The 20,015-nt window shown below is 37.8% G+C and overlaps 1 protein-coding gene across 2 annotated transcripts in view; it reads left to right on the top strand.

Annotated features, from left to right (window-relative positions):
- The window catches only part of PLPP1 (phospholipid phosphatase 1), a 61,922-nt gene that overhangs the window by 21,290 nt on the left and 20,617 nt on the right, over positions 1 to 20,015 (top strand). Inside the window, exons 2-3 of one of the 2 annotated variants that reach the window (XM_063422036.1) lie at positions 7,036 to 7,187; positions 10,609 to 10,889. In XM_063422036.1, the coding sequence (XP_063278106.1) occupies positions 7,036 to 7,187; positions 10,609 to 10,889 (433 nt within the window). The remainder of the gene's footprint in view (positions 1 to 7,035; positions 7,188 to 10,608; positions 10,890 to 20,015) is intronic. The other variant, XM_063422035.1, reaches the window with a different exon arrangement.

The raw sequence follows: 20,015 nt of genomic DNA, 5'->3' as shown, positions 1-20,015 counted from the left end.
CTTGTTAGGCCTGTGGACTTGGTACTGTACTTTCCTTAACTTTTCAAGTACATTTCTTAATACAGTGATGGAAAACCTACAGAGTGTTTGACCAAGACAATTGGCATTTTGGCAGTGGGGCGAACTTCAGACAAGAGCTTTTAAAATGCTGAGTGAAGCTTGGTCATAGCTATGAGAAACCCAAGCAGTCACATTGGTATAGAGGGATTTTTAAAGTATTATTTAGTAAAGTATACAAAAGGGTAAAGTGTGGGAAATGTAGGTAGAGGGACTTATTTAAGTCTTGTAATTTAAGGAAAAAACCTAAACCCAACCAGTCTATGGCATAGACTTTTCCTTCTCTCAAGTCTGTTAACACACAGTTACTAATAATGTACTGTTGACGTGTAGGACTTAGACCAGAGACTGGAGAGGGTGTCAAAAAAGGGAAGCAACTCCACTAGGAACCAGAGACAAACAACGGTGAAAGTAAGACTGAGAGTGTTCCTTTTTGTGCTGCCTCCTCTGTTTCCCTTCATCTGGCTCACATCACTGTACCTCTTTCTCTTCTGCCTTGTGCAAGGAAAATGCTCATGCTAAAAGATGTGTTTTACACACCCTTTCAGGGGAGGGCTGAATGTCAAAAAATGGAACCACTGATCTTAGTGAACTGTGGAGTGATGGTTCATTTCTTGGTAGGTGCTCTCCTGAACTCTAAAACTCCTCTGAGAAAGTAGCACTGTTCTTATACTGAGGAGAAGCCAAAGTCTTAATTTAATCTGCAAAGAGGTTTGACACCCTATCCAACTTTCACAAAATGTGTGCAGTAATATCAGCTCAGAAGTTTTATCTAAGCTTTTGAAAAACATATTTTTCCAGGCAGTATTTCTAACGTTGTAATGAATACTGTGGATGTTTTTGCTGATGGAATTAGTAATAAAATATATACAGCATATTTGGGAAGAATGTTCACTTCTACTTTCTATCTGAACTTCTGATGTAAGAAGACTTAAACCTCAAAATATTACTTACACTTTAAAAAAAATAAGTCTAGGTATCACTTCTAGTTTAAAGCTACAGCAGTGAAGTTGGCAGTAAATAGCAGCACAAAAGTGGTGACAAGTTTTTTTGAGGTGCTGGGAGAGAAGACAACAAAGTCTTTTAAACTTAGTTTTGTTTCTCAACTCTAGAGAAAGATTACTACCCACTACTTAAGCACAGATGTTGAAAGCGACTTTGTCAGAAACATACCCACTGTTTCCTGATGTCAGTCTCATCTGTTATTATCCTAATCCCTGTGATAAATGAGGAAGATAGAGAACTCAGCTAAAGCAGCAATTTTTTAGAAAATCTCATTATTTAGATGTGTATATTCAAATGTTTACTTCAACCAAATATTAAGAAACTAAATAGTTATGAGATTGGAGAAAGAATCCTTAAATGAACAAATAATTCACGTAACTGTGAGAAGTGAGCGGCAGAAGTGCTCCTTGTCCTTTGCAAGGAAGGAGGATGTCAAGTAGAGCTCTCTGGGAGCCTGCTCTGTTCAGTGTAGTCATAAATGCCCTGGAGGAAAGGGAGTGTGTGCAGTGAACCAGCAAAGTAGGGAACTCAGAGCAATAAATACAAAAGATGGTGGTAACATAGCTGGTGAAATGCAGTGTGGATAAATGCCAAGTGATATCCTTCCTGAGGAGAGTGGGAAGGACAACTTGAGGGGAGTGTATGATCTGATGTTCTCTCTTCAGAGTGGTGATGTCCAGCTTCAGTGAAGAGAACAGCTTAATACCCAGTGAAGAAACCTAACCAAGATTAGAAATTTGGAAAGGAATAGACCTGTGTTATGCACGATATTTATGGAAAAAACCTAACATAAATCACTCCAGTTTGAGGTAAACGAATTCATTATGTAGTATGAATTCATTATGACTGTATGAGTCAGACTTTTGGACAAGGGTACAGTAATTGTTTAAAATATGTGGTCTTATTGGTTGAGCTACTTGTGTTTCTTCTCCAAGTATCCTGATTGAAACATTTCAGAGCCTGTGTTTGTAGTTCCTTAATTCATGGTTGGATCAGTATTGCTCTTTTTTCTAATATCTACTGTGTATGCACTTGGCTGATTTACAGCCCTTAGACTCTGCTGAACTATGCAAAACCAAACTCTTGTTTTTGAGATAATGAAGAATATATCCTACCAGTCCTTCTCTGTCTGCACTTAAGACATATGAATTAAACCCAAATGCATTTGCCAATTCTGACTGAATACTGTTTCGGAAGAAATTTCTTGGCAAATGGTTAGAAGTGTTAATGCCTTTGAAAATACTTGTCTAATGGTCATGCTATTATACTGATATACAACAGCCACAGGAAGCACATTATTTTCCCCCTGCTATTTTGAATTAACAAGCTCCCAACTCAACAGAGTTGTTTAACCTCCAAATGCATGACTGAACTTATTACTGCTCAAATCCCCATATGTTCTCTTGCCTCAGTCCTTAAGGGTTGTTTTGCAGGCAGAACTGGCTGGCCTTGATCTGCCACTGTATCAAAGAATTGCCAGCTCTGTCAGCACTACATCTGCGAGTTATTCATTAAGAATGCATATGCACTGCATAACACCAGCTTGTTGGCTTTATCCTTGAGATTACCCTACAGGGAACCTCTTCACAACCTTATAATTCCTCCTCACATACATGTCGTCATTTTCCCTTTAGGTAATTTCTTCACTGTGTTACAACTAGCTTAGAAGATGAAGTGTATATCAGGGAAGCTTTTTGGTATTGTCATAAGAGAAGTATTCAGTAGAGAGCCTTTACTGCTGCTCTGCTGTCCCCACTTCTTATGTAAAAGCTTCTGCTTCCAGGGAAAACTGAGCAAAATGGGTATTTGTAGGATATTGTAGGACCTGTCTTTTACTGAATATGGCAATGTGACTGTGGCAGATGAGCAGGATTTCTTCTCACAGTGATTTGCTGTTGAATCTTTGCTACTTTCTATTGAGAAACTGCTTTAGATGAATATGTGAATAAATCTACTGTCAAAGTTCACCATTTCCTATACTAGAGTAAATATTGTTTCCTCAATTATATCAGTGATATTGAAGACATTGACACTAGTGATGGTGGTACCATTATAGAGACAAGTATCATTTTGGGATCTTCAGTCATATCCTGTCCACCTGTACCAGGAGCTTCCATTCTTATAAAATTGCTGCTGTAATACAAAAACATATCCCTGTCTTCTGTAATTATGATATCTGTCAGGGTGGAAAAGGAACATGTCTATCACAGCTATAGGAAAACCCTATTGTTTTACTTGATATAGTAAGAAGCTTTGCCTCTTTGTCACTTACAACAGTTCTTCTGCTATTTTGTTCTGCTTGCAGTAATAAAAAAGCTAAACTATTTTTTCCTGTCCCTTTATTGTCTTAAAGACAAACTTCCACTGCAGAAAATATTTAAGCTATATATTTGAAATAATTTTGATTTGATTTTAGAAATGAAAACACCTTGAAAACTCACAAAAGCAGAATTCGCTGATTTATTTAAAACAAAACAGAACCCTCAGTATTGTAAGAAGGTTCTCTTATTGGCTTCACATGCCAGAAACACGTGGTGCCCCTCTGGTTTGACTTTTACTTTTCTGCTCTTTCCCACCAGTTAATAATAGTGAAGTCAATCCATGCGTGTTAAAAATAAGTAAATGAAACCTGCTTCAGGGAGCGTGTTCTGAGGGATTAGGTATTGACATTGGAGAATACTTTAACCAAAAAGATGTCAAAAGCCCCTACTGGCATGGATTTTCAGGCTAATGACTGCCTTGGTTTGAGCCAGAGGTAAATTACAGATGTTGTAGTTTTGTGACTTCAGTTTACTGTTTAACAATTAAGTTAATCTGATCAGTTTTACTGTAATCTGTTTTTTAGAAATAAAAATTTTCTCTCAAGCGTTCATGGAGCATATGTCCTTTCAAGAGTGAAGGGTGCTGAGAACAGCTAAGATAAATGGCTGGTGGAATTACTTCTTGAGTCTGTTGTGCATTTGGGGGAAACTGAAGAAACCTTTATGTTTACTGTATTGTATTTCAGTGCATAGCTCTTCCATTTAATGGTTACCACATAGACATCCAGAACTTTTAAGACTCAGAGTAAAGAAGGTGGAAAGAAATAATGAAAGAGAAGACAATAATTTTATTTTAGCTGTTTGTACTTGCTTACAAAACAAAAACAAACCTGGAGTTATTTGACATTTTGTTTCTGTCATCTGGATACAGGAAGGTGCAATTACAGGCTAATTACATCATAATCTCAATATTGTTGAAGAATGAGCACATACATTTCAGGCAGCTTCACTCAGCATGGAAGAACACAGATCCTCACTATAGGAGGGACTTCATGACTTCATTCCTGTGATCCACACACCACTGGTTTTTAAAATGTAATTTTATGGGAAATATGGATACTACATTTAAAAAAGCTTCCCCCCTGGATAACCCCATCATTCTGAAAATTTCCAAGTGTGGGTTAAAGGAAATGAGTAAGGTACCATGACACCATTATTCACAGTGCAGGTCTTTAAAATGGTGCAGAGCTATTGATTTGATGTCAGTGACACTATCTGACTATAACCACAGGTGTTTGTGGTAGTGTGCTGAAGCTGTGATAAGGTATTTTTGGGCTGAACTTAATTTTGTGAACACCTGCTTTACCACGATAATCAAAACTACAAACTCTAAAGAAGTAACCATGTAAATAATTAAGAAACTCTTATCTCTACATTTGGAGGTCCAAATAATACTTTTCCTCTAATGCTCAGTCTTGAATATTGGTGTTAGTATGTGTGCAGAGCAACTGAAGTTTTCATTTGATATATATTTTGTAGGATAAATGGTGTTGGAAACACCACAGGATTATGTTGACAAGTCACCTTCCCTCACCATGGCTGCACATGCTTCTGCCTCATCCTTGACCCAAGTCAGCTAAATACTAAACAATTGATGGTGTATCATGACATCTGTAGCAATACCAGCACAAAGGGTGTGAAAAAATGAGGTCTGGTCTGCAGTGTTTTTCCAACTCCTGATATTCTTCCTATTAAGAGGAAGGGAGAGGAGTTTTATTCCTAGTAGAAAGGCTGTGTTTTTGCACTATACTGCAGAGTGTAGCTCCCAGGCTCTATGCTGGCTGGTATCTGAATAGTGCAGTGTTTGGTGAGGCTCTGGCTTGGCTCTTAGCCCATCTTGCTGTCCTGCTTTGTTGGTGTGCTTGGATGGCTTCCAGAGCTGTGTCATCTCTAATCCTGCTGGCATAGAATTGGAAACAACCCTTCTTGACAATGACAGTGGTCTTTTTCTGCCACTTTCGGAGGGGAGGTTTTGCATGCTATTGGTTTCAGGACTACAGAAGGTACATGGGTCTTCACAACAGGCTTAGCTGCAATACATGGGCCCACATGATAGACCTATAATAGCCTGATCAAGGAGTAAGATCATTCACCAGAATTCACTTCAGTGAAATGTTCACCTTTTCAGCCCTTAGTTTGTTATTTGATCTTTTGTTTTCAAACTGGAGTATTCCTATAAGTACTTTATGGTGTGCAGAACAAAACTGATAGCAAATCATTGGTAAAATTCCAGTTGTATCATTTGTGATGGTCCCAGGAGTCAGGCTTAGTTTAGTGAGGAGGACTTCATGGGTGGAGGAAAAGAGGGAAGAGGATTGGAAAGGATCCTAGGTCTCTTCCCTAACCTTTCTCTTGATTCTTGGTTGGTATCGTTTTTTATTCATTTTTCCTTCTGCTCATTGCATCTTCACTTTTATTTGCACATGCTTATTTGGGGCTAGCTGTGTATCTGAAAAGGAAGAGGTAGGCTATGCTTTGGCACAGAGGTCCTGAGGAGAGAGCTGAGACTATAACAACATTTATTTCTGCTGGGGAGGAAGGATGGAGACTGTTTTTCTTTCTGATCCCTTACTGTCAGATGGGAGTGTCTCCTCCAGTTAATTTTTGTTGTGTAACTTTAAACTATTATGCATTTTATGTGCAACACAGCTGAATTTTGAGCATAAAGTCGAGGGCTTTTGTGCTACTGGGCTCTACATGCCTAAGGTGAAGAAGATTATTTATTGTTTTGTTAAACATTCTTTGTAGTCCTCCACTGTTTGTTTTTCATACAGCCATTTTTCCAAGAGTATTCATCCCTGTACACAAACAGATTGTGCAGATGTTATATGTGCATTAAGGATGGAGGAACAGGATTTAGATATGGGATTCTATTAGTTTGTGGTAATTTGCAATCCTACTTTGAGGTTTTTTAAAAACCTTTACTGTTCAAATTACTAGTTTTGATTTGTGTTGTGGTACCTTGATGTGCGATAGCGTGCAGCATTGTGCACCTTAATTCTGTCCTGTAGGTATTCGATTGAGCCAAAGGCATCCTCTTTGGTGGAAGAGGTGGGAATAAAATCTCCATGCCTTGAGGCTGTAGGACTTGTGCAGTGACCCTGTTGTTCTAGAAAGATGTCCAATGTGTGAGGAAGTGAGGGGATCGCATGCATGTGTAATTTAATTTTCTCCATATTCCCAAAAACTCCCTCTCCACTTGTACTCCCTGAAAAGCACCTCCTTTTCTGCTTTCATAAAATGCAATTTATGCTCTTCTGACTTGTGTAAAGCTGTCCAGAGAAGGTGTACAGGGGCAACTGTTGCTCACTGGAATATAAAGAAATATTATAAAATTGTGCCAGTAGCAGAAGATTGAGCACCTCAGTGGTTGTCACTGAACTATTCACTCAGTCATGGTTTTGGCATGCTTCCATACTTGAAGTGCCATAAACATGAGGATGAGAGGAATCCTGCCCTGCTCTCCTTCATTCAGCAATCCTTCCTGGAAGCTACAAAGTCAAGGCAGTAGTCATTGGCCAAGGGAAGTGCATAACCTTCTAACTTGCTGCATGCCCATTCCTCTTTATGCACTTCTCTTTGGAAATGTGGGGGTGTGATCATCGCCAGTTTGTTTTGGTTTTGTAATGTATTTTGTATTCCTTTTTGCCAGCTGGCTTGCCTTTTGCAATTCTCAGTTCACGACGTACCCCCTTCCAGAGAGGCGTTTTCTGTAGTGATGAATCCATCCGGTATCCATACAAAGAGGACACCATTTCTTATAAATTGTTAGCAGGAATAATTATTCCTTTCAGTGTAATTGTTGTAAGTTAAACTTTTCTTCATTGCTTTTGATTTCAGTGGGGGGTGGGGAAGAGGGAGGAGGGCTAATCTGGTAATACAGATGTACAAAACTGTATTCTGTAAGATTTTTCAAACTTAAAATAATGTCCTTAGGCCTGGTGCTAAAGCAGTAGAAATGGTGGTCTGGCAAGAATAACGAAAAGGTTTTCTTTAGCTGGAGTCAAACAGCTAGAATTATAGAACAGAAAAATAATACCTTATAACCTTAGAACTATGGTGGGTTAATTCTATAATCTGAGAGATAAATAATTTTACCAGATTTGTTGAAAATAACACAAATATGTTGTGCCTGTTACAAGTCTTTTTATTTCAGGACTTGCTACTTTCCAGAATATCAGTGTGTGTGACCTGTTAAGTCAGCATTTTTTATCGACACAGAATCTTTGGGAATACTTCTGTGTGTGAAAGTGTAACAACAGATACCAATCTATTTAAGAGAACTATTATGGCTTCCAGTCAAATGTTACCAAAAGCATAACTAAAATAAAAATCATAAGTAGGTGTGGAGTTTTTCCCTGGATATTTCCCTGAAGGTCAGGATAAAACTCTGGGCCAATTTGTATTTAATGTACTGCAGGGGCTCATTCACACTGCACCTAACCTGGCTGAAAATAGGGTACTTTTCTTCTTTCCTCCTCTTCACACTAGATCAGTGAGCTGGACAGATTCTCTGTGACTACCAATTTGTGATCTCTCTCTGCCCACAGCTCCTAGCTCAGCTGAACTATCTCAAGCATATCGTGGCTCTCTATCCCAAATACTGTGTTATATGCTGTCACCTGAACTAACCTAATACTTACTGTGTATGGACAAGAGTTAAGGTCCTACTGTTACCCTGTCTGTTGCCACCTCTTGTGGCTTGTCTGAGCCAGGATCAGCTGGTGAAATTCCTTAGCTTGGCAGAAAACAGCAGCTTTCCTTGACTACATGGAGTGCAAATGGCTCTTGGAAGAATATCAGTGCTGAGGCAAAATGTAGCTGAGACGTGTCCTCATAAGCAGAAGGGACAGTTGGACCTCTTCAGTTAACCATTTCATGTCCTAAGTCTGATGAGACTGCACTGCTCCTCTTACCATGGCCCTTCAACAGGTGCCTCAAGATCCCTTTCCAGATATGCTATAAAGCTCCAGTCTCCACTGATGGTTCTGTTGGGCAGCATCCAAACTCATCAGAGCCACACTTTGAACAGAGTTAAAACTTTTTTAAGCCAAATAAGATTTTTAGGTCTATAAACATTTATCCAAGTATATTTAGGAGCCAAAAATGAAAAGGCACGGTTAAATGTAATCGTCAGTATTGACCTGCTGTTTGTCTGGGCTAGTGGGTTTAAGTCAGGAGGGATATTATGATAATCTAACTCTGCCTTGCATAGGACCTGTATGAATTTTTATCAAGGTTGACCAACATAAAGGTCAACTTGCAGCTCATATTTGCTCTTAGGTGGATTTTTTTTTTTTTTTTGCAAGTCTAGAAATATGTTCTGAGAATTGGAACTTGTGTAACTTGTCTGGTTTCCCTCTTCTTGGAAAAGCTGCTTCAAAAACTTACAAAAATGCTTCTGAAGCAGATGAAATTTTGGGTGAGGGGAAGTTTGTGTGTTCTGTTAACTGGCAAGTGGTTTACACTAAACATCCTGCCTTTAAGATAAGACAATTTTTTTTTCACCCTGTTACTACCTTTGAGTAGTCAATATTACCTGAGAGCATCAATGCTTGATCACAACCAAAGCCCATATAGTTTATCTCATTTCTAGAGCAGTTAAAACAGCTGAGTGAGGATGAGCATGAGCAGAATAGAGCATGGAAAGATTGATGTGTTGCCCTCAGTACCAGCTACCAGCCATTTGCAGCTCAAGGACTTCCTGAGTGAGAAAAGACTCCACTAAATATAGTTTTTTAATGGATGTATTCCCTTTGAGTTAATGCAGTCTCCATTTAAGCCCATATGAATATTTTGCTCAACAAAGTTTTGTTTGCAACATCAGAGACTATCTTTTAGTTGTAAAATCAGGCTTTTCTGTCAAGATTGCTTCATAGTCAGATGGTAAAAGCAAATACTAGTGTCCATTACTCAGTGCTTAGTCAGATTATTGAAAATGAATATTCTTTGATGTCTGTCCAGTGTAGTAATTGCACTGACATCAACTAATTTTTTGTTACCCGAGATAAGTGACCTTCTTGCAGGTTTTGCAGCAATGTTCTTTGAAAGGGATTCATTATTTACCTGTCGTAGCTATTTGTGCTCAGCCATCTTCCTGAAGAGGTTACTTTCTGGATTAGGTGTCTATGTACTTTACTGAAAAAGTACAGAAAACTTTCTCAGCTTTAGTCCATGTTCTGGTATTTCTCTGCTTCAGTCCATGTTAGGGTTTGGTGGAGGGTGCAAAGCTTCAGTGTCACATATCTGATGGTATTGTCTGTTTGCCTTCACGTGCAAAGCCTCTGACAAGCTGTCACTCTTTGTGTCTGGGTGGCAGTGTTTAAGTAATGGCTTCATTCACCAAAGCTCTGCTTTGCTGGGATCCAGGATCCGGCACTCTCAAGTGACAGACAGAGCCATAATTTTAATTTTTACATGATTTTTCAAGGTAACTTTACATATATACATTCAGTCCCCCGCACATGTGATTGTCTGTATGAATTGATCCTTCCTGTATAGAATAGGACCATCTGGTTCAATATCCAAATTATCTGAAGTTCTGTATTTGGCATGAGGAAAAACTTACTTTCTGCAAAAGATGAAGTTGTGAGAAAACAACTAGGTCTGCTTTGTTGTCAATGCTTGATAAATAATACCTTAGATATAGGGTGAAAAATCCTTGGAAAGACCTCAGTAAGACTTGTCTTTCCTTACTCTCATTAGTTCTTTTTTTCTCCTCAAAGGATTTAATTTCTATGACGAATAGGAAATTTCTTTTTTGAAACATCTGACCTTTCAGATCTGTATATAAAGTCTCAACCCTTCAGAACGGTTTCTGGTTTCATGAAAAACCTAACAAGCTTTGAAAAATTTTACTCCACAAAAGTTAGTTCAAGAAGACTCAATGTAAAATGAAGTTATACAGGAGAAAATGTTTCTAATTAGAGTCATGCCAAGTAATATGGTTAAATGTTATTTCAAGAGAGCTTTGTTTTAATAAGTATTCTGAAAATCATATGATTAAGTTCAACATGAGGTAAAGTAAAACGGTGTTTCTCTTCTGTGTGAAAGTGTTTATAATGTTTGGACATGGTTACTGCTGACTCTTGGAAAACCTAAATTTGCAGCTTAATCTTTGTAAAAATAATTTCTGAAAATGTGTATGTGAGTATTAATAAGAATAGCATAATACTTTTGTTTTGAAGTTATTGTCTTTAACTTGTTGTCCTTATTTCTCTTTCAGATAATCCTAGGAGAGACTCTCTCAGTCTTTTATAATAATTTGCACTCAAATTCGTTTGTTAGAAATAACTACATAGCCACTATCTACAAAGCCATTGGGACCTTCATTTTTGGGGCAGCTGCTAGCCAGTCACTGACAGACATTGCCAAGTACTCCATAGGGAGACTGCGTCCTCACTTCATCGCTGTGTGCCAGCCCGACTGGACACGGATCAACTGCAGCCTGGGCTACATCGAGAACTTCACCTGCCATGGGGACAGAGCAAAAATCAATGAGGGGAGGTGAGTCTGGCTAACCTTGGTTGTATAACATGTTTGTCAGCCTGGGGCAATGAGTAATGCTGCTGCAGTTTTTGTGCTTCTCCCAGAATAAATTTATTGTAATGCATTTTAAGTGTTAAACCCTGTCTAGACCCTGGGGTTTGTTTTCCAGTTTGTGTAAACTTTTTTTTATATATGTATAGATAAATGCCTAATTGTGTGTTTGTTTCTGCTTATGGGTGATAGTCTTTGTTTTTCAGTTTCAAATGACATTTGTTTGTGTTTCTAAAATGTTTGCATCCCAATGAAAAGAAAAATTTGAAATCTAACTTAGAAATTGGATGTAGAATAGCAAAGGAAATGTTTTAATTAGAATGAAAGCAAATTAAAACTGCATATCCATATAAATATAGGCAGGACTATTAAAATCACTCCATTAATTTCTCTCATTATTAAGAATTTTTAGATCTTGAATATTTATCTACCAGTTCAATTGCAGCAAGATACCGGGGAAACAAGAATAAAGCCTCTGACACTTCAAAATTTAGTTGTTGTACAATAAACTCAGTATTTGAGTGCTATTGGAAATGCTAAGAGTATGTTTAGAATAATTTGAATTGCTTGAGCTTTCTGTGACCTTACCTTTACAGAGACTTCTTTTTCTAGAAGTTCTATGTATTGTCTTAGTTAGAACTTCTCTCTTTGTGTAGTTAAGTAGATGTGTGTAGTTTTGCTCACTGTCCTCTCTGCTCCTTTGCTCTTTGGGCATGTGTTTCCTATAATTTTCCAGGACCATGCATGGTATTTTTCAGTAGCCATAGGAAAATGTTGATGAAATGTGAATGGCTGTTGGTGGTAGAGGAGCAAGTGCATAGATAAGCAGTAGAATAGCATATTGGGTATGTGTGGCAGGGGATATAGGAGTGGCTTCTTTGAGAGGCTGCTATGTCCCACAGATCCAGTGCCAGCCAGCTCCAAGTCTTTTTAGTTTAACTTCTTCACGAGTCTAAAAATGCTTCTTAAATGTAAAGAGGGGCGTGGAGAAAATCTGAATTGGTTGTAAGGACTGAAATGATCCTGAAATAGTCTTTCTGGGTTTTGGGGATGCTGAAAAACAAGAGTTAGCTTATGCTTGAACAAAAAAAAAAGCCTTTTTTTGTGTATGATAATAGAATAGGGGAACATTGGCATAGTGATCGCTTACCTTGTATTCTTTCCTGTGTTTTGACATCTCAGACTTCTATATTGGGAAGCAAGATTTTTTTTGCCAACTCTTAACTGATCGGCTATTAGGTTTGTATTTCCAGCTGCTGTCATGGTCCCCTTTTCTACTGCTACTGTTTCCCCTATGGAATGATGTGAGAGGGCTCTCCTGTTTGGTCAGAGCTTGCCTTCAAGTGCTCACTTGAGCGTGTGCTTGCTTGTGGGGCTTCTGCTCTCAGATGAGGCTTTTGCATGCACAGGAAGCAGTAAACAAAAAGTTAGCAAGTGATCAAAGAAGGGTAGGATAGATTAAAGAGGGATGTTGTCCTGTAGAGGTGTATGACCTGGATGCAGTGATCCAGTAAATCTTTCAGGGTTTCTGATGATCTTGGGTCATGGGCCCACACAGGGGCCAAGTGCCCAAGGGCATTAACCTTTCAGTTAATAGCCCACTAAGAGGAGAGAGGTGAATTGCAAGGAGTTTTTTACAGGAAGCTGGAAGAAGTCAGTAGTAGCTCAAGCTGTAATGCAGAGATGAGTTACAGCCACAAAATTATTAGTGACACACCTAATACCATCTACTTTCATTTGCATAGATTAAATAGGCAGGTAAACATGCAAAGGAAGAATGAAAACAGGACAATCATAGTGTTGAATGTAAAATCGTGTATTCTGAATTGAACTATTTTTCCTCTAGCAGTAAAACTTGAGGTTGCATTTGCATGTTTTTAAAGAGTCATGCTTGATTGTACAGTTAAAAAGACAAGTCTATTATTTTATTATTTCATTGAAAACAATGAGAACAGTGCAAAAATCCATTGTGTGCTTCCATTATTCATATTGTATTTTCTGGTTGGTTATCTCCCCCCTTCTCCTTTCTTCTTACAATTTTTAATAAGATTGTAAGATTGAAGCTTCTAAAGTATACTTTGGAAGTGGTACAGAAATTAGGTAATCAATCAGTGTTTCCATTTCCTCCTTAACAGTAAAACTGGAAGGAGAAACATTTGATGTAGATTTTTTCCCACATGAAGATCAAGGAGTGAGCTGTGTAAGTTCTCTAGAGTACTGGGATGTGTAAGTTTGGTTCAGAGTGGGTTCAAAACACCACTGGAACTTGCTGGAACTTCTAGAAGACTGATCTCAAGAGAAAAGCCTGTGTTTCTGGAAGCCCATAAGTTTTATGGTTGGAGGCTGAGAATGTTTTAGGCAAATATATTGCACATTATGCTCCAGTACTGTTTTATGGAAATGCAATGTTTCCAACTCTTTGCATATGTCTACTATGTTATAACATGGGGGCATGAGAGAAAAAAGTAATCAGTTTTTATTGTTCAGTGGCAACAACAGTATTACAATATGTGCTTGCTTTATCAGGAATATAAACCAATGGATTTAGGATTGATTGCCTGAGTAAAGTGCCCATGAGTTATGGTTAATTTCAGTAAAGTTTCACCTCACCCTAACCATATTCTTCGTGACTGAAGTATCTTGTTTGCTATACACCATGCTGAAAGCAGTTCTTTTCAGGTTGAAATACCTTTGTTTAAATACCTTTGGTTCTCCTTGACAACTTTTATAGTGTGTATACATTTTGATTACTGCTGCTGGCTCAGCAAGCAGAGGATCACAAACACAGTGGTGTACTTAGTAAATCTAAGTAAGTCAGTAAATCGGATTCATATTTGTTGAAAGATGCATGTAAGAGTTTGGACATATACATGCAAGTTTGTAGCAATTAAAGATATCTAAAATACATGTGGAAATCACTGGTTATATAAAAATTTCTAGTTAAATATTAACATGTACCTTTTTCTGTACCTCTTTGTAAGGCAATCCTTTCTTCAGGTGTTTGGCATTTAATCTAGACACAGAAGCTTGCAATGAGCTACTCAATGGCACTTTTCTGAGGTGAATGACTTGTACACACGTGCTGTCTCAAGCTTTTATGGAGGTGTTGATAGGTTTGCTGACAGATAGCTTTATGTAGAGCTGTGTAGTATTCTCTCTAAATAAATATTAAGAGTAGTAACTCAATAAAGGAGCCTGACATGGCTTGTTGTAGTTACAGAAAAGTAAATTTGATATGAAAGCACAAGTTTTAGTGTCTGTGAATGAAGAGAGATCAAAGTCATGATGTTCTGTTGTCACTGGTACTTGCAATTAGCCTGTCACTTTTAGTGTACTGCTGTATACTTTCATGCCACTGAATTGCCTATAGAGTACTCTCCTTAGAACCTATAAAGATAATGACTAGTCACTTGGTTGTTTTCCCTTTCAAATAGGCAAAACAGGGTTCAGTAAAATAGGCAGGTGTGCCAGGCCATAACCCTGAGTGAGCAGTGTTGACTAACCTCTTTGGCTTTTGCAGTTTCCATTTCTGCTCATCTGCTTTTTCTTCTGGCATTCCACTGCATACCTTGGCCTGGCTTTGAGTGGATTGACAAAATACCCAAATTCCTCAAGGAGAAGTAGCCAGATAGGACATAAGATGGCTTCTCCATTCTTTATTGGTAGCTGAGGCATATTTCCTAAACCTGTCTGCTCTGACCAGCCCATGGCAGGTTGTCCATACATCCTGTTTGTTAGCTCTCCTGCATCTGACAGACTGAACAGAAACCACAGATGGTCAGCAGCAGCTCTGAATTAGTATTTCAGTATTCCTCTGGTGAGTATACTTTGTTGCTGTAACTTTAGTTGCTGGTTTTCTGAAATAAGTGTTTAAAAAGTGAGGCTTGAGGATCTAGTAGAATAACAAAGAACATCGAGAGCTGCTCCTTTCCTCTAGTATGTGAACACTTGATTGCTCTGGAATAGATGCGTTTTTTATCATCTGGCAGAGGGGAAAAAAGACAACTTGATAAGGTATTTGTTCAGTTAAGCTGAAATATATTGTGCTTCAAGATTTCAAGACAGTGATAGTGTGCCTTCTGACTCTGTCATTGGGAGGTACTGAACCATGGTGTGGCAATATTAGCTGGTGGCTCCCAGCTGATTTTGGCAATCAGGAATTTCTAATTCAACACTGGTTGCCTTTGCCTAAATAAGCATTTTTAACTTCTGAGAAGCAGGATCTGGAATCCAGGGGACACACTTGACCAGATGAACCTGAACCTGCTAAAGGTCAGTGTCATCTTAAGCAACGAATGAGTATTTCCTCTTGGTTGTAAAATTTATTCTCAGAGAGAGTAAATGCAGTTTAAATAAAGGTTCTGTCAATATTTTTTTGAGGCTATTGAGAACTTAGTAATGATGGTAGGTGTTTGTCTCCAGTTTTGTTAAGTTCTTTTTACAAGAAATAAAAACAAACAACATCAAACAAAGTTCCCTAAGCCTTCCCAGCAAAAAAAGTGTCAAAACTGAACAAAAACTCTACAAAATCAATGAAGAACCCCCAAACCAAACTTCTGGTATTGACAAGTTGTGTGTAATTGAAAGAATATTTGAATTAGTCTTATTTAATTCTCAAACAATGTAGCAGGTGCTATATAGAGCTTACAGTATTTTTAGAACCTAATTTAGGATTGTGCTGTCACTTTGGTGAGTGTATAAATATATATAATTTTATAAACTTGGCAGCACAAACTGCACATTAAAGCCTTGTGTAAAGGTCAGGTGTATTGAATCTGATGCTATTTAAACTTAGATTTTATCCACAAAATGTTAAAAATAAGTGTTGTGGCATGAAGTATGCTATACACTTACTGAGTGTCTGCTGAATAATTTCACAGGGATTATAATATACTAGGGTGTAATAATGTACTACTTAGTGCTTATGCAAATGATGCCTCCCCAGAACTTCACAGCTATAAAGCATAGTTCTTTTAATTTTCTTGTTTTAAAATAATTTCCTGCAGTAGTAATGTAGGCAAAAAGTAAGCTTGCAATGTATTCAGTAAGGAGTGAGAAACACAAATTTGCTAATGCTGTGTTGAACTTACAAGCCTTGAAAGCAAAAGGCTTTTATTTAATGTGTTTCTCTTCTTGCATGTTCAGTGTAACTGGTTTTCTGTTGTGCCATAGTGGATATGTAAATCTCTGAAACAGACTAACTGGGACAAATCCACTTAGTGGATACAAGTTTAAGAATCAATTCAGATACCTGGTAATTGGGTTGTAAAGTTATTCTTCACAGTTTTGGATTAACAAGAAATATGTATTTTTATACCAATGATGGTGAAAGCTATTTAAAAAATACTTCCAAAAATGTCACCAGAAAAAGGATTAAATAATTCCAGAAAATAAATATGCTGGCTTCTCTTCCTTCTTCTAAAAGATCATTTTCTACCCTTTCAAGTATAATGAATTACCTTCCCCCATTATTATTAATGTCTGCATCATCTTGAGGACTAAGGAGATCTTGTTACAGGGTTAAATGTTTCATTAATGTGGAGGTAGCTGTGGAGTTCTGATGAAGCCTTGTGAATACCCATCCATTTTTTTAACCATCTGAGGGACACTGGCTCCTTCTCATGGCTTTTTAGAGGTATCTGGACTGCTTCCTCATGGCATCATCTGCCTTCTTCAGCATCACTGGATGCCTGTCTCATGGACTCATGGGCTTGTCTCACTTTTTAGTAATCATGGTAAGGTCTTCTGTGGCTGGATACTACCTCTCTTCTCTGAACTTTTCTTCTAGGCATGAAGACCTGAGAGGCTGGAAAAGATCTTTCTAATTGCTGACCTTCTCTAATGCATTTGCATTTTCTTTTTATGCCTGTCCAGCTGTACCTTATGATGAGTTTAAAGGAGAAGGGTCAACATATGGTTTAATTTCTTCAATTCACTAACTTTTACTCTGAAGTTTATTTATTGAGCTCTCATTTAAGGTGCAGATTTGGAGGCATTCCTGTCTCTTAAAACATCTACTGTTGAGGTATTGCTGGCTTGTTATGGTTCTTCTTTTGAGATGCAGATATGAGGGCTTTTTGTTACATTGTGATATAAGATTTCGATCTTATAAATGCCAGATGTCCCTTTTTGATGGGATTTTATTGTTCTTATGGACTGCAACTGAAAAATCTGGATTGAATTTCAAACCTGGGTAATTGCTGGGTCCAGCTTTTGGGGTTTTAAAAAAGTATAATAAAACTTAGTCTTCAGGAACACAATTCCAAGCTTTATTTCACATTTTGGAACCGATATATTGGTACTACTTCCATAACAATGCAGTTTCTGTGTTGTACAAGGAGACAGTTTAGGTTTCTCTTTCTGAAAATGGAGGGGGTCAGTATTCATTAGAGCAAGAAGATGCATGTAGCAAACATCTCACCCCCCAATTATTTCATGCTCTTTAAAATAGAGAAATTGTACACATTTAGCAAGGATCTATACTCACGATGTAAACCAAGCAGCCTTTTTATTCCAGGAATGTAAAATACTTAAGTATCTTGCTCTTAGATATGCAAGAGTTGCAGATGGGAGGCCGTAAACATAACATATTCTTCCTTGGTCAGTACACTGCAAATCTGGGAATAAGAAGTAAGGGTCCAGATCTTTTCTGGTGAAGGATGTGAAAAGGTATGTCCAAACAGTCCTTTGAAAGACTCGCCCTCTGAGCAAACAGTTTTAGATATGATGGCAAGTTTCTAACTGAGCAGTTCAGAGTGTGCATGCGGTACTCGTGCACACATACCCTGTTTTGCTTAACCTCTGTTTCTGAACACATTGCAGTATTAGTGTGATCTGGAAATGAGTACTGACAGTGGCTGTACTTAGTGGTTGCCGTAAATATCTTCTCTAGTATATATTATAAGGAATTTCTTTAAGGCCTGTTGTAGCTGCAGTTTGAATCATGTTGTTAACCAATTCTCAGAACTCTTCAACATTTCAGAGCTTTAGAATGAAGTTAGAACAAAATCAGTATTTATTTATTGTTCCCAAAATCCATCTTTTCCCTTAATGGGACAGGGGAATAAGAGGGAGCAACAAATCATGATGTGAATATTCAGAAAATGAACTGAATGCCAGCATATTCATATTCAGGTTGATAATGGCCTTCTCTTCTAATGATGCTAAATGTGGTTGCAGTTTGCAGTGCAGTTTATTGTATCTTGTTGCTTTAACGCTGGTTAAACTAATTCTCCTCAGTATAAATTCTTGTACAGTGTAATATTTTTTTTCCTGTATGTAATTGTCCTGGTTATGTGCTCCTTTATCTACCTGCTTAGGCTTCCTGAATTTACTACAAATTTTTCTTGAAAGCAGTATTTATTATATTTCTGCTGAGCAGTGCAGGTTTGTCACAATAATGCAATCACTGACTTCTAGATATTTTTGTTAGATACTACTTTTTTATCTCCTTTTGCTGAGTGTGGATGTTGGAGTGGAACCTAAAAGTACAGAGTCTGGGTTGGGAGCAACGCTGAAAACCTCCTGACAAAGCAGATCCAGAAATCTGTCCAGGAAACTGTCCTTCCTGGATTATGTGTCAGCTCACTAAGCACATACATGTAAACTAAACCTTTGAACCTGGAGTAGTAAATATTACACCATCTTGTACAAGGCTGCTACTTCAGAGGCACTCTGTGCAGGCCGAGCTTTGTTGGCCCCCAAAAGCAGACTTGCACAGCTAGCAAGGATGTGTATGTGTGTGAAACACTTCCTTTAAAGTTAACTTTGGATATTTGTAGTTCTCTAATTTCGGTCTGTCAGTTTTCTGTTTGTGGTAACAGATAAAGCAGCTGTCAGGGTTCATAATTATAATTGTATTACTAATGTACAGATTCATATTACAACTCAGATGTCTAAATGAAAAAATAGTTCCCTGCTTCAGTTGATGTATTGCTCCCATGCTGACTGCACTCAAAACAAGCTGTGTGTCGTCTGCTCTTGCAGACTCAAAATATAATCTTCAGAAGAAGTTTTTAGGAAATTAGAGCTGACAGTTTTGACACTGGTAATTTATTTCAACACAATTACCAAGGTGGTCCCCTTTATGAATTATTTGCCAGGAGTTTGTCAGCTTTGTTCATAGCTCTTTCTCTGTTTGATAGCCCTGCATGAGCTATCAACCTCTCAGGTTGATAGCCGTGAGTGCAGTTAAATCACAGAGCAGTTCCCAGTAGCAGGACACCCTTGCCAGATGCTGGTATGGGACAACCCATATAACTTTGAAGTTCATTCAAACTTTTGAAATTCTTATGTTGTATGGTCTATGTACTCCTTCAAAACTAGAACTTCATTAAAACAAAAAAACAACAACTACAAACCCAAAAAACCTTTGCAAAACTTACAAGGCTTATATATTATTTACTTCTATTTTAATGAATGTAATGAAATTGTTTTTCCTTGTTTCATTAGAAACAAGCAAAATTGTTTCATTTCCTTGTCTCCTTACCTGTCAGTACTGGGAGTATTTCTATAGTGAAGTATTATTTTGCATTAAAATTGTTTGGCTTTTATAAAATGTGCCAATATTCTGTTTTGAAACTTCTGAAAGCTTTGTTGAAAACCAAACTGTGTTTAATGATTCAAGCATAGCTAAACTGATTATTTTAAATTGTCTCTTCTGGCAGTATCCATCAGCATCATAAATCAGAAATTTGACGTGCCAGAGACTTACTATGTGTTTACTAGGGCGTACTAGTATGTTGTTATAGCACTGATTAATTCTTTTATGGAGCTTTCAACCTGTGAAGTGCTCTACACTACTGAAATTTCTATGTACAGCAGTTTTCATCAGAGGCTAATTTACTAGTTTTCACGTCTGAAAATGTCCTTTAAAAAATCAAAAACAAATAAACAAACAAAAAAAAATGCCACCAAACAAAAACAAACCAACCCCCCCCCCCCACAAACCCACAAAAAAACAACGGAAGCAGCTTGGATACCAAGGCATTTGAGAGGAATGGAAGGCTACCCATGTACTACTATTCAGATGGTGCAGTTAAACACTGCTTTTACCCTTATGCCATTACTATTATTCCAGATACAACCTGGCTG

The sequence above is a fragment of the Prinia subflava genome, chromosome Z (genome assembly GCF_021018805.1).
Source record: "Prinia subflava isolate CZ2003 ecotype Zambia chromosome Z, Cam_Psub_1.2, whole genome shotgun sequence".
Classification (NCBI taxonomy): domain Eukaryota; kingdom Metazoa; phylum Chordata; class Aves; order Passeriformes; family Cisticolidae; genus Prinia; species Prinia subflava.
Note: the sequence above shows the minus strand (reverse complement) of the source record. Positions and strands in the feature narration are given on the sequence as shown.